The 12,857-nt window shown below is 45.6% G+C and overlaps 1 protein-coding gene and 1 long non-coding RNA gene across 7 annotated transcripts in view; one reads left to right on the top strand and one right to left on the bottom strand.

Moving 5' to 3' along the window:
• cdr2l (cerebellar degeneration-related protein 2-like) overlaps nt 1-8,889 on the top strand; it is a 27,764-nt gene extending 18,875 nt beyond the window's left edge. For 5 of the 6 annotated variants that reach the window (XM_055654064.1, XM_055654065.1, XM_055654066.1 and 2 more), the window contains 3 exons: nt 362-544; nt 2,420-2,584; nt 6,342-8,889. In XM_055654064.1, coding sequence (XP_055510039.1) covers nt 362-544; nt 2,420-2,584; nt 6,342-7,212 — 1,219 coding nt within the window. In that variant the 3' untranslated portion in view covers nt 7,213-8,889. The remainder of the gene's footprint in view (nt 1-361; nt 545-2,419; nt 2,585-6,341) is intronic. The other variant, XM_055654067.1, reaches the window with a different exon arrangement.
• The window catches only part of LOC129708372 (uncharacterized), a 27,236-nt gene extending 14,379 nt beyond the window's left edge, over nt 1-12,857 (bottom strand). The window contains exons 1-2 of the long non-coding RNA XR_008725334.1: nt 12,717-12,857; nt 11,986-12,177 (exon numbers count right to left, since the gene is read on the bottom strand). This is a non-coding gene — a long non-coding RNA (uncharacterized LOC129708372). The remainder of the gene's footprint in view (nt 1-11,985; nt 12,178-12,716) is intronic.

Genomic DNA, 12,857 nt, shown 5'->3' with positions numbered 1-12,857 from the left:
GATAAAGGCCATTTTTATACATTTTGGTTTCACCATGTAAAAATTACAGGAACTGTCTGTGTCACTATGTACCTGAGAACTTGCTAGTTAACCAGTAATCTCCCAAAGATTTCTGGTTGACCGGTTAATTGGCTGTTGTAAATTGCCCTGAGTGTATAGGTGAATGGGAGAATTTGGAAGGTGTTCATGAGAACGTGGAGGAAATAAAGTGGGATTAGAGTAAATGAGGGGTTGATGGTTGGCTTGGGCTGAAGGGCCTATTTCTATGTTCTAAGACTTGGAGAAGGTCAACCCTCTCCATACTACGGCACCAACATTCCAGCAGTCAGGAAACTAGATACATTATTTTTGTTTGATTTAGCTTCTGCTGGATTGGACAGTACGTGCACAGTATTCAACTATTGGGACTCATCCTTCCAGACACGTCCTTCCCTTCACTTGGAGCAGCCGAATCAACGGCAGAAGGAAACAGCCTTGAGGGATTCACAGACTTCCCGCCACCGGAGCAGCCGTGCTTCATCCCGCAGGAGGGGATGGATTCATGGTGATTTCTGCATTCCCCATACAATCAAAACTGCCTCTGGAGCTCATGATAATGTGGTGGATGGCCAGGGATCCACATCAGAACATCACCTGCCTTCATCAGGTGGCCCCTACACTGACAGGCCCTCTACCTGGGGATTCAGAGCCCTGCCATCACAGACAAATTCTCAACCTCCTCAAACCTGTTCTTCCACTGACTACCTTGGAACATTGGGCTCCCAAGGGTCAGGCCTAAGGCTAAGGCTGAGCTTGATCTTGGGCTACTCCTTAGTGACCATGGAATGTGCCTTGGGAAGTTTGGATTTCCTCTGCATATTTTATTTGCCTGAACTCTGCAGGAGGATCTACTGCCGTGGGGTAAAGGGGTGGGACAGCAGCGCCATTCTGGGTTGCTGTGATGGCATTGGCATCCTTTAGGTCGAGATATCTTTTGTAAACGTGCCCCACCGCCTTGCATGTATGTCACCATGCTCTGTCCACGATGGGAGGCCATGCCCTGGAACTGGACATGGCAGTTACTGTTCGTTTAATGACAGTCATATGCAAAGCTGGTGGTGGGTGGAGAAGACATAGAGTTTCTTCACTGAAGACTGAGCATGATTGGAACCCTATCTTCCCCAGACTTAGCAGGTTGGGGTAGACTAGCTCGCTAGGATTGAAGGCTGGGGCACTGAATGAACCCGACTGCTGCATAATGTCCTCAAAGTGGTTGAACAGCAGGAAAATAACTATGAGCCAGGAATTAAGCCCATTGGTGCCTAAGGAAGACAGACTTTCTGTTCATTTTGGAGGTTGTTACAGTGGGTCCCCACCTCGGCTAATGCCATAACCCTGACCTCTAACATTCCAATGACCTCATATTTTGATGTAATGTCTAAATAATTATGAGGCCATGGGAACAGTTGCAACTCCCATATAAACGGGACCCACAAAACCTGAGAGGATGAAAGCGTTCCCCTCATCCCCCGCCCCCCCCCCCCCCCCCCCATAATCTCCTAACATCTAGGGGACTATGAACACAGCAGGATCCTGAGGCAAGGCCAGAGATCAAGAGCAAGGCCCAGGTTTAAGGTAAAGGCAGTCCCAGACAGCCTGTCCTGAGAATGTTAATGGGAGTGTAGAACTTTACTCTGTCTAATCTTTTTCTTGTGGGGGTTTGTTTGTTTTGAAATAACTTAAATTACAGTTTAGTTAATTTAAACCACTGTTGTCATTATCCAGAATGTACTCCAGCCCTTGCAATGCCCATAGTTTCAGAAAGCCATTGGACACTAGCTTTGTCACTCAAAATTCATCCTGGCATGGATCTAAACTCAGGAACAGGCAATTGGCTCAGGCATACCACATCACCAATGTGCTTCCTGGACAAGTGAATGGCCATCTTGGTCATCCCTGGAGCAAACCGAGGATGTCCCCTCTGTACACTGCCCAAAGATCAGGAGCGTGGGGCTGAAGTGCAACCAGAACCTGAGGAGCAGCCGCTTCAGATACCCTCTCACGTCCATATCCATTATATACGTGGAGCTGAGAATCCTCCAGGACACATAAGTAATCCATGAATGAGCCTATTGCACATACTTATTGCACGGCACTGCTGCGTATCACACTCCACCTCAAGTCTCCTAGGTAAAGGGTAAAGACTTATTGTGTAGTGACATTCAGAGACCCTTTGTTGCCACCAGATGGCAGCGTGAACTGCATGTCATATCTAAATGTCAGATGAGAGCAAACAAGTGGAGAATGCAAGTGTTGTTCTCACCCCAGAATTGGGTGGTACGACATTGTAAAGGAAGCTTTACCTTGCACCTGACCTGCACTGGCGATAATTTGTGGATGGGCTTAGTAACCGCATCTTGTGCCCTGTGATTTGATATAGGTTGACGGAGACGATTGAAGGTCTACAGAACCAAGTGGACATGCTTCATAGCCAAGTGCATGAAATGAGGAATATGGATCAGCTGCGCGTTCGCAGGGATAAACGGGAACGCCGGAAAACTATCCACACTTTTCCCTGCTTGAAGGAGCTTTGTGCTAAGCCCAGGTAACGTTCTGATGAAGGCAATATAGTAGAGGCAGTAATTGATTTACTTGGTTCCAGGATCGGTTTCTGGGATACTTTAGAGAGGCAAATGATCGGCATTAGCACCCCTTTGTTTAGACGCATAAATGGGAATTTGATGGTCAGCATAGGCACAATGGGCTCAAGGTTATACAGGCAGCCGGATGTACATTCTGTTGATCAGAAGCAGTTGGAAGCTGGCGGTCTATGGATACTGTGTGACAGAATAAGTCTCCAATGTGATTCCCACTCTGCTCAAATACCTACAGACAGAACTCTCAAGAATGTGTTGTACAGGCAGTGGTCCAATGCTGGGACTTGACAATCTAAATTAACTGTAAATGAACTATGAAATGTAAACTGGAGGAACAAGAACTGAGATTACTAGAAACAGTTCTAAATCGGATTAAACTGAAGTTACATCTTTGGGCCTGAGTTTGTGACTAGGATTTTCAATACAGTTTCAGTGAATCCTGGCATTCCTATTGGTAATGTATCACGTCTATCAAATGTTTTAAGATTGTTGCAATATCGGAGTGACGAATTACTTCATGTGTAAATCGAAGCAAGCTTAGGTAGACCTACACACGAGCACACAAATGAACAGTTCTATGGTTCTTTATTCTAAAATCTACAAGTGAACTTCTGTAAAAAGGAGCTCTGTAAAGAACTGCTCAGTGGGTTACTTCTGCGCTTCCTAAACCTGCCTACAAACCGAAGCCATGCTCGCTTTCATGACGCTGAGCAAGACAATTTGGTTGAGAGATGGGAGTAGCAAGAAACTATTGCCAAGGATTCATCTCTGGATCTTTGCCAGTAATGATCCCTCCCTATCTCTCCTCCTGAGACAATTTTGTAATGTGAGGAAGAGAAATAAATAGGAAAGTGAGTCTAACGTAGTTGAATAGCTGTCACTACTCAAGGGCTATTTAAAGAAATAATTGCTATTTGAGTAGGATACTATAAATGTTGAGAGGCATGGAGAGTATTAATGGTTATGGAAGTGGGGGAGCGAGGTAAAGATGGTGTGAGGATGGACAAAGTAAACTCTTTGGTGCCTGTCCTGTAACCACTTTCCAAAAACACTCAAATGTCAGAGAAACATCTAAAATTTTGGGACACAGAAGCCCATTTGGTTCATGTCAACAAAGTGCCCTCCAAGTTTAACAATCCTGTCATGGCTTTTCATGTATCCACCCAGTACTGCTTAAATATGATAGCCTCTGCATCTGCTCGTTCAGGCAGCAAGTTTTGCACGTGGTCCTTCAAGTCCGCACAAATCATTTACTCTAATCCTATTAATACCCCGGTTTTTTTTAAACCCTTTTCTTTCCTACTAATTATGCGCATAATTATATGTATATCTTTATATAATTATATATATGTCTCCTCTCAGTCGTCTCCACTGCTAGAAAACAATCCAAATTTATCCAGTCTTTCCTCAAAGCTAGTTTTCCAGACACGGCCTAGTGTTGGACATTGAGCTACATTACCCAACTAATAAGAAAAACGTGAAGGTTTGGAGGAAAGATTAACCAAGGAATACGAGAGAAAATTAAGCAGTGCAGGGAGAATGGGGGAATAGAAAATAAATATAACAAGTTCAACCAGAGATTTGGCGATTTACATTAGCTGCTAATCATTAACAAAAAAAGTTGGATTTTTTTAAGGAATGGTGGTGCTTATAAGAACCAAAGCCAGAAAACCTGTAGATTGAGCATATGCGGCACGGTGGTGCAGCAGTAGAGTTGCTGCCTTACAGCGATTGGAGCGCCAGAGACCCGGGTCCGATCGTGACTACGGATGTTGTCTGTGCGGTGTTTGTATGTTCTCCCCATGACCACATGGGTTTTCTCAGAGATCTCCGGTTTTCTCCCACACTCCAAAGACGTACAGGTTTGTAAGTTAATTGGCTTGGTATAAGTGTGAATTGTCCCAAATGTGTGTAGGACAGAGTTGATGTGCTGGGATCGCTGGTTGGTGTCAACTCGGTGGGCCGAAGGGCCTGTTTCCGTGCTGTGTCTAAACTAAACTAAATCTTGTGCGTGTATTCACAAATGAGAGTAAAGTTAATGTTGCAGTGAAGGTGTGACAAGGTGTTGTATGGATAAGAAAGCAAACCGGTGATAATAGAAAAGCAACACTCAAAATTAACCTTTCCAAGTGAGCTGCATTGTTGAGAATAGAAATGGACAAAACTCTGAACCATCTCTCAGTTCTCTCTTAATCTGGGCTTGCCGTCGGAGAATTTGAGTTATGCAAATTTATACCTTTTCAAAAAAGAAAAAATGAATAACATGGTAACTGGAGGCCAGTTAGTTTAATACCAGTGCTGGGAAAATTACAAGACACCATTATCAAGGATAATTAGAAGCATCAGTTGAAAAGAGGCAGTAAGCATGAATTAGTTGAGCCTAAATTATACCTGACCAACCTGATTGTGGTCTTCAAGAAAAAGGATATGAGTTTATTGGCAAAGACAACCCAAATGAGGAATAAATTCGGCACAAGTGGTTAATATTAATCTGACCGCTTAGACGGGGATTTTGAGGAGGTAAAAAAAACTGTAGACACATGGAACTGCAGATGCTGGAATCTTGTGCAGAACAGTGCTGGACTAACTCAGCAGGTCAGGCAGCTTCTTTGGAGGACATCAAACTCTGAAGAAGTCCCAAACTGAAGTTTGCCTTTATGTCCTCTAGAGATGCTGCCTGTCCCGCTGAGTTAGTACAGCACTTTGTGTTCGATATTTTGTGTATTTTGATGAAAGCCGTTATGAAAACTGCTTTGATGTGTTCCCAGATGCGAGACTGGTGCAAAAAGTTAGAGCCCATGGGTTCGAAGATGAGTTGGCAAATTGATGTAAAATTGACTTTGTAGTAGGAGGCAAAATATGATAATGAAGTATTGTTTCTGTGATTAGAAACCAGTGACCAGTTTAGTGCCAAAGGGATCAGTGCTGGCACCCTTCCAGTTTGTTATGTACAATACAATACAATACGGGTTTATTCGTCACATGTTATGTACATTGATGTGAACGTAAAATATATTAGGACGTTACAAATGACAAATGGTGCTGTGTTGACAGTGAGGAGCAAAGTCTTGGGTTACAAGATGAAGTTAAGTAGGTGGATAAGATAGGTAAACTTGTCTAAGGATTGTTGAAAGTGGCAGTGCATGTCAATAAGTTGGCGAAGAAGGCATGCACGATACTTACCTCATTAATAAGGTCGTAAATTAAGCGTGGGGGGTTATAATACAATTACCTAAAGCATTGCTTTACAGGAGTGTTGTAAACAGTTCTGATCACTCCACTATAGGAAGGATGTAGTTGCATTTGGAGAGAGTGCAGAGGAGATTCACACGAGTGTCAATGGAATACAGTGTTTCTGTTATGAGGAGAGAATGGATAGACTGGGTTGTTTTCTTCGCACAGGCAAGAAAATATGACAGGCATAGATTGATTAATTGTTGATGTTTACAACTAGAGAGCACAAGGTAAGGGATCGGAAGTTTTGCGGGTGAATTGTACTCGTAGGGAAGTTTGAGGTGTGCTCCCCAAGATGGAGGCAGGGGCTTATTGGGTCCAGATGATCCGGGGTATCGAACAAGTGCTGGTAAACGGAAACTCATGGTCTGCAAGGAAGTGTTGGTCCGAAGGGTCTGGTATATGGGGTGGAGCACGCGATGTGGCGAGGACCACGGGTGTCCATGACGTAATCTCTCTCTTGTCTCACAGGTGTAGTTCCCTGGACGACGCGACGCCTGGGTCGGGCAGCCTGGCCAGCCCTGAGCGGCTGGAGAAAGAGAACGAGCGGCTGCGTTTGAGCGCCAACGCCCTGCGCTTGCAGCTGGGCCAGGAGCGGCAGCGTCGGGAGACGGCGGAGCGCGAGTGCACGGTCGTGCTGGGCGAGTACGGCGAGCTGGAGCGGCGGTTGGGCCAGCTGGAGAGCTGCAAGCTACGGGTGCAGGAACTGGAGGCCGAGCTGCGGGAGCTGCAGCAGCTAAAGCAGGCGAGGAGGTATCTGATCAGCGGCGACGAGGGCCTGACCGAGGCGCTGCTCCAGCCGCTCACCTCGGCCCCGGAGACGGACGACGCGCCCTCGGATGCGACTGCTGCCGAGCTCGAGGTCGGCGTGTCGCGCGTGCGCAAGAGCTGCAGCGACACAGCACTGAGCGCCATCATCACGCGCGATGACGTCAGCCGGCACGAGGGCAACTATACCCTGCACGCCAACAGCGTGCGCAAGCGCGGCATGTCGATCCTGCGCGAGGTGGACGAGCAGTACCACGCACTGCTGGAGAAGTATGAGGAGCTGCTGGGAAAGTGCCGGCGCCACGACGAGGGCCTGCGTCATGCCGCCGTGCAGACGTCGCGGCCCGTCTCGCGCGACACCTCGTGCCGCGACTTCCTGCTTGAGTGCCTGGAGGCCGAGGTGAAGGCGCCCGAGAAGAGCCTCAGCCTCAGCCAGCAGGTGGAGGCGGCGGACAAGCGGCTGGGACATTCCCAACCCGAGTACAAGGCCCTCTTCAAAGAGATCTTCTCCCGCATCCAGAAGACCAAGGCTGACATCAGCGCCTCCAAGTGCAAGGTCAAGGCCTCGGACTGAGCTGCTCGCCCAGCGCCGTCAGTGGGAGGAGCGCTGACGGATCTCTCTGGGTCTTTGTGCAAATGAGATATCCATTCTTTGCAGCCAGGCCGAGGGGTCGATGGCTTGTTGTTCTCCTGGGTCCCCTTCACTGGCTGCTCCCCCGGACTGTGGCTGATCCACCGCGGCACACGCTTGTCTTATGTTCTAAAGTTGAGCCGGGAGGCTGGAGAGAACTTCATTGAAACGTACCACAGGTTCAATGACACTTTACACCGTATTCTGTTGCTGTTGGGGTTGACAACACCAAGGCAAGACTGCGCAAGCGGACTGACTGCGTCCTGGGGCCAGGGGTACGATGGGTGGTGGTGCATTTGTTAGACCAGGCCTCCTCATAAATGACTCTTATTGGGCTGGGGTGTTAGGGACAATATGCAATAATGTAATTGCTTTAAGAAATGTAAGTATCTGTTGATATGGGAGAGATAAGCACTAAAATGGCGTTTGACGAGATTCTTGCCCACTCCTGATACATAGATATTTGTTTTCAGATGTGCTTTACCAGACTTTTATATAATGAGATGTCATGGCCCATCACCTCTCTCCAGTCTTGTATTTCCCCTCCTGAAGTTGCTGAAATGCAGCCATTCCTCTGGGTGATGCCTCTGGATGAGCCCAGATTGAGTGTTTGACCTTGAAGTAAATCGGCCAGAGATCCTGCTACTGCCCTCTCCATCTGGGCCAGTGTTGCTGCTGCTGGGGTTTCTATTTTGCTTAATGTGCAATAGTTAAATAGTCAGTATTATATTAATGTGCTGCCTATCTCTGCCTGAGGGATTGGTGTGCTATCTTTGGAGAAGGCCTGCACTAAAACGGAGCCTAACCAACTGCTGACCTCTTGTTTCACAGTACTTCATCTGTGTTGGTTGTGGAAACTCCTGTATAATTTGTCTTCAGAGCTCAACTAACTATTCTGCTGTGTGGTGCTACCAACTACAGTTTCAGATCCACAAGCCTGCATTAGTTTCATGGAATTGGATATCCCAGATGTCAGGGAGTATCTCATTTTCTCTGTTCTGAGCCTGTGGTGATATCTGGTGACTTCACCCACATGAGGCACGATAGAGGTTCTGAAACTTGGATGGACCCATTCGCTGGACTGGCATCTCTCAACATAATTCTTAAAGGAATATTGGTTTCTTCTCCTCAATGGGGAGATGGTGGGTGACATCGGGTATGTAATGGAGTCCAGGGCCTTAATTCTCAGTGGACCACAGGTTGAAGAACAAAACATATTTTCTGTAACTATGCTGATGGCTATATAATGCAGAACAAAATGAAGGGAAAGGCTAAGGGCAGAGATAGTCCCAGGGTCTGTGTCTTCTTCATTCCAAGGTTCTCGTTTCTGCTGGGTAGTAGGAGATCTGTATAGTTGACTGTGATGTACCCAGATTGAAAAACACTTGGTCTGAATTGGGATTGTTGAGGGGTTGGGAATTGATCAGATGGAACCCAATCAGCTGATGATGGGAGTTGGGATTGTTATGGATCCCTGTCACCAATACTGCTTCCTCTCCATATTCTAAATGAGAAGTGCCAAAATGTATGCATTTTTTAACTTAAAAAAATGTAATTTTCAAATGAGATACTAAACTTTTCCTTTTGTCATTTGGACATTAAAAAACAATGTTACTGTTACTGCTTGGTGTGCTCTCACTTGTATCTTTGGGCCGGACACTTGTTGAATGGATTCAAGGACTGTAAGCAGCTGCATGCAGGGGCGGAAAACCCGGGGGGGGCAGAGGGGACATGTCCCCCACATGTTTTGAGAGGTGGACGACATCCCCGCCAGATTAACCTGCCTAGGCTTGCGGAAAATATGGCCAGCGCGGAGAAGCAGCGCTGGTATCCCGTCAGTCCAGCCAGGGCTGTAGTTAACCGGGTGAGACAGGCAGAGTTGAGCTGCATTTAGCGCTGGATTGAGCCTCCGAAGCCTCGCACGCGTCTGTGAGTGCGAATGCGCGCGCGGCCGTCAAAAAATTGTGTCCCTCGTCCCCTCCATGTTTTGATAGTGAGTTCCACTCTTGGCTGCATGCATGCGTGCGCACACACGTGTAACAGCGCACCAGTTTCTCCACTTCCTCTACTGAACACGTTCTCCACAACCACCAGCCAATGCCTCTGTGCAATCGGGTATCTAGGACCAGTTTCATCTTTCCCCGTCTCCCCCCCCCCCCCCCACGACCCTGGGTTGGAAATGACAAGAGAAATGAAACAAATGTTTTGTCTGTATTCACAAAAGATTCAGAAAACTCGTGTCCTCTAACTTTGTTGGATAATCTCTTGTGTAGAACCTTGACAAAGACTTTCGAACATTTCAAATTCACCACTTCAACTAGTTCGTCCCATTGGATGTTGAGAGGATGTTTCCACCAGTGGGAGAGTCTAGGACTAGAGGTCATAGGCTTAGAATTAAAGGACGTTCTTTTAGGAAGGAGATGAGAAGAAATTTATTTAGTCAGAGGGTGGCCAAGTCAGTGGATATTTTCAAGGCAGAGATAGATAGATTCTTGATTAGTACAGGTGTTAGAGGTTATGGAGAGTAGGCAGGAAATAGGGTTAGGGGGAGAGATAGATCAGCCATGATTGAATGGCGGAGTAGACAATGGGCTGAATGACCTAATTCCACTTCTGTTACTTATGACCCGTTAAGACGTATCTCATTAAGATTATCTCATGGTTCACATGACTTCCTTAGTCACAAATTCTAGAATTTTACTTTCTAATGTCCAGAACTAGGCTGTATTTCCCATTATTTTTTCTTTCTCTTAAATTGGTGGTAAGTCAGGATCAGTATTTATTTATTAATCTTAATATTTTTACTAAAGCTAATTCGGATCCTCATTCATTGTATACATGCTTTTCACCAATATATCCAAGTTTGGCACCTTCTGTGAAGACAGACAAAATATTTTCTCTCTGCTCTTTCCTCATCTCTTATCCACATTAATTTTAACTAATCTTTTACCTACATAATTATAATGCAGGACTTCCTGCATTTTGGAAACAACATTAGCCTTATTTAAAACAGTCTCATATATTTTGATGCTCATAGCTAGATGATATTTCTCATTTTCCCATTGAAAAGGAAATACATTATTTGTAAACTATACTTCAGATATTCACTATAGTTTATCCACTGTTGTAATTTTCAAGTAGTTTCCCAGCCTAACATAATCATGCCTTCGTGGATCATTTTATTTTGCATTCAATGCCCAGGTTCAGAATGAACTAAATAACTTGAGTTTGTCATATTATGATAGCTTTTTCCTGCAATCCCTTTTACCGACTAGATTAATTATTTCTGAATATTAAGTCTAAAATAGTCTGGTCCCTTGATGTACTGGTTTGGTAAACAATCTCTCATAAACACCATGAATTTTACTCATTATTATTACTGCTCAGTTTGCTTTCCTGTTCAATATGTACATTATGTTCTGAGTTGTGTGCACCTCTAATTTCTTGATGGGTCCTGTGTGTCTGGATCACCATCTGAAACGGGCTAAGAACTTATCCCTCCAATGCTTTCTGCCCCTCTTAATATTGAGCTCATCCAAAACAACTTCTGTTTTTTTTCCAGCTAATATGTTTCCTCTCTTGTGCCTTTACTCCACCCCTATTTCCAGATTACCTGTTTAACTGTAACACACAAGACCATTCAGTCCATTGGATGCATGCTATCAATGCAATCAGTCCCTGCCATTTTGCTGTGGCCCTGCAACAATTTCTTTCTCGTATGCCCCCAAGGTTGGTTCATTTGACACTCACCTGCAAGCCAAGATGCAATTAATGGCCAAACAGCATATCTTTTAGATGTGGAAGGAAGCAAGCACTTCCAGGAAACCCACGTGATCTTGGGAAGAATGTGCAAATTCACCAAGCAGCACTGGATTGAACCTGGATCATGAGCTGAGGCAGCAGCTCTACTTGTTGCTCGATCATGCTGCCTCTTCTTAAAGTGGAAGCAAGTCACCTTGATACTGAAGGATCACATAAGAAAAGTGCTAGGTGCTGCACCATCCCAGAGTCTCATCACAGGAGATGGTGAGGTTCCTTCAGAATTGGTCCAATCGCACCAATTTGCTATTGCAGCACTGATTAAGTTACTAGAACTGTTTCTTATGACCTTGAAATGTGATGCTGAAGAAGCTGATTTGAATACAATTGCATCGGTGATTTTAAATATAACAATGCAGGAGCATGCCGTCCTTACCTAGAGGTACTCGACAATTGCAGTTGCATGTTCTGGGTTTTATCACCAGAATAAAACGAAGGGAACAGGAAGTATCCACAGGTCAGGCAGCATCACAAAAGAGGTGCTGAATGGCTTCAGGTCTAAGATCCTTCATCAGAGCGAGTCAGATCACAAGCAAGTTTTAAGTTGTAGAGAGCAGAAAGAAATGTTTGATTTGGATAGCCCGAATTTGTAGAGGTAACAGTTACTTTAGAAACTATCTTTTAGACAGAAACCCCCCAAATTGAGACAAACAGTCACAACGTGTGAGCGATGGGAAATAAAGTGATATGGTTCTGGAACCTTGGGGTCATTCCTGCAGACTTAGTCAGTGCTCTGCAGGAAGGTTCCGTGAGATGGGGAGCGTATGTGTAGGTCCCCTTAGAATTTTGGAAGGGAGCAGATATCTAACTTTCATTGGGTACAGTACCTAATGCCTGTTTCCCTATGTGTTCGGAGAAGTAGCCTGTAAATCCGTCAGTTACACTTTGAAAACTCACCCAATGGGATGCCTCCACCGACTCTGCCCCTCAATATCCAGCAGCGGAAGGACCCTAGATCAAAGATACTACTCTAGTATCTTTGCCCTGGATTGCTGTCCTTTTTTCCCCAAAGAGCTCTATGATCTTTGCTTTTTCCTTACAGAGCCTTGGCGGAACCGTTGCCAAAACACTTAGCTGGTCAAGCAGCGTCTGTGGGGAAAGAAATAAAGTTAACTTTTCAGACTGAAGACCCTCGTGGACACTGGGGGTGTGAGAAAACGATTTTTTTAGATGCCCCAGCACGCGTTTACTTGTGCATGACTGTCGCAAAGCCAGTCCATGTTGGCCGGGTAATTGCTTGCACAACTGGAATAACTCAGCAGGTCAGGCAGCATCACTGGAGAACATGGAATAATTGACGTCTCTAGTGGGGACTCTATGAAGAACCGTATTGTCCCACCGTCGTTGACATGGCTGTGATTGAATGTCCAAAGACAGGGCTCGCTGTGGACAATGACAAGTGTCAAAAAGAGGGTACGCCGGGGCCAATGATAACATTTAAATGAACAAAATACCCACAATCCTGAATATTTCCCAATAAGTGATGCCCTCGGGCTAACGGACCACCCTGATCCAAAGTAAAACTCCGAATGCTGCTATACAGGCAGAAGTAAAGCCGAACGCCATGTTGTGAAGGACATCTGGGACAGGGGCAGCGCAATAATGTGAAAGGCTCTTGGGGTGTATACCGTGTTGTGAAGAACAATCGGTCCGGGGCAAGCGTCGTGTTGTGTAGGCCGCCATGATTATAGAGGTTATCGGCCGGACCATGTTGTGCAGAACGCCCTGTCGTGAATTATTTTGGCCGGAGCCGATGCCATTTTGATTCG

Source organism: Leucoraja erinacea, chromosome 23, assembly GCF_028641065.1.
Source record: "Leucoraja erinacea ecotype New England chromosome 23, Leri_hhj_1, whole genome shotgun sequence".
NCBI lineage: Eukaryota > Metazoa > Chordata > Chondrichthyes > Rajiformes > Rajidae > Leucoraja > Leucoraja erinaceus.
The sequence above is the reverse complement of the archived record's forward strand: the minus strand, read 5'-3'. Positions and strand labels throughout refer to the sequence as shown.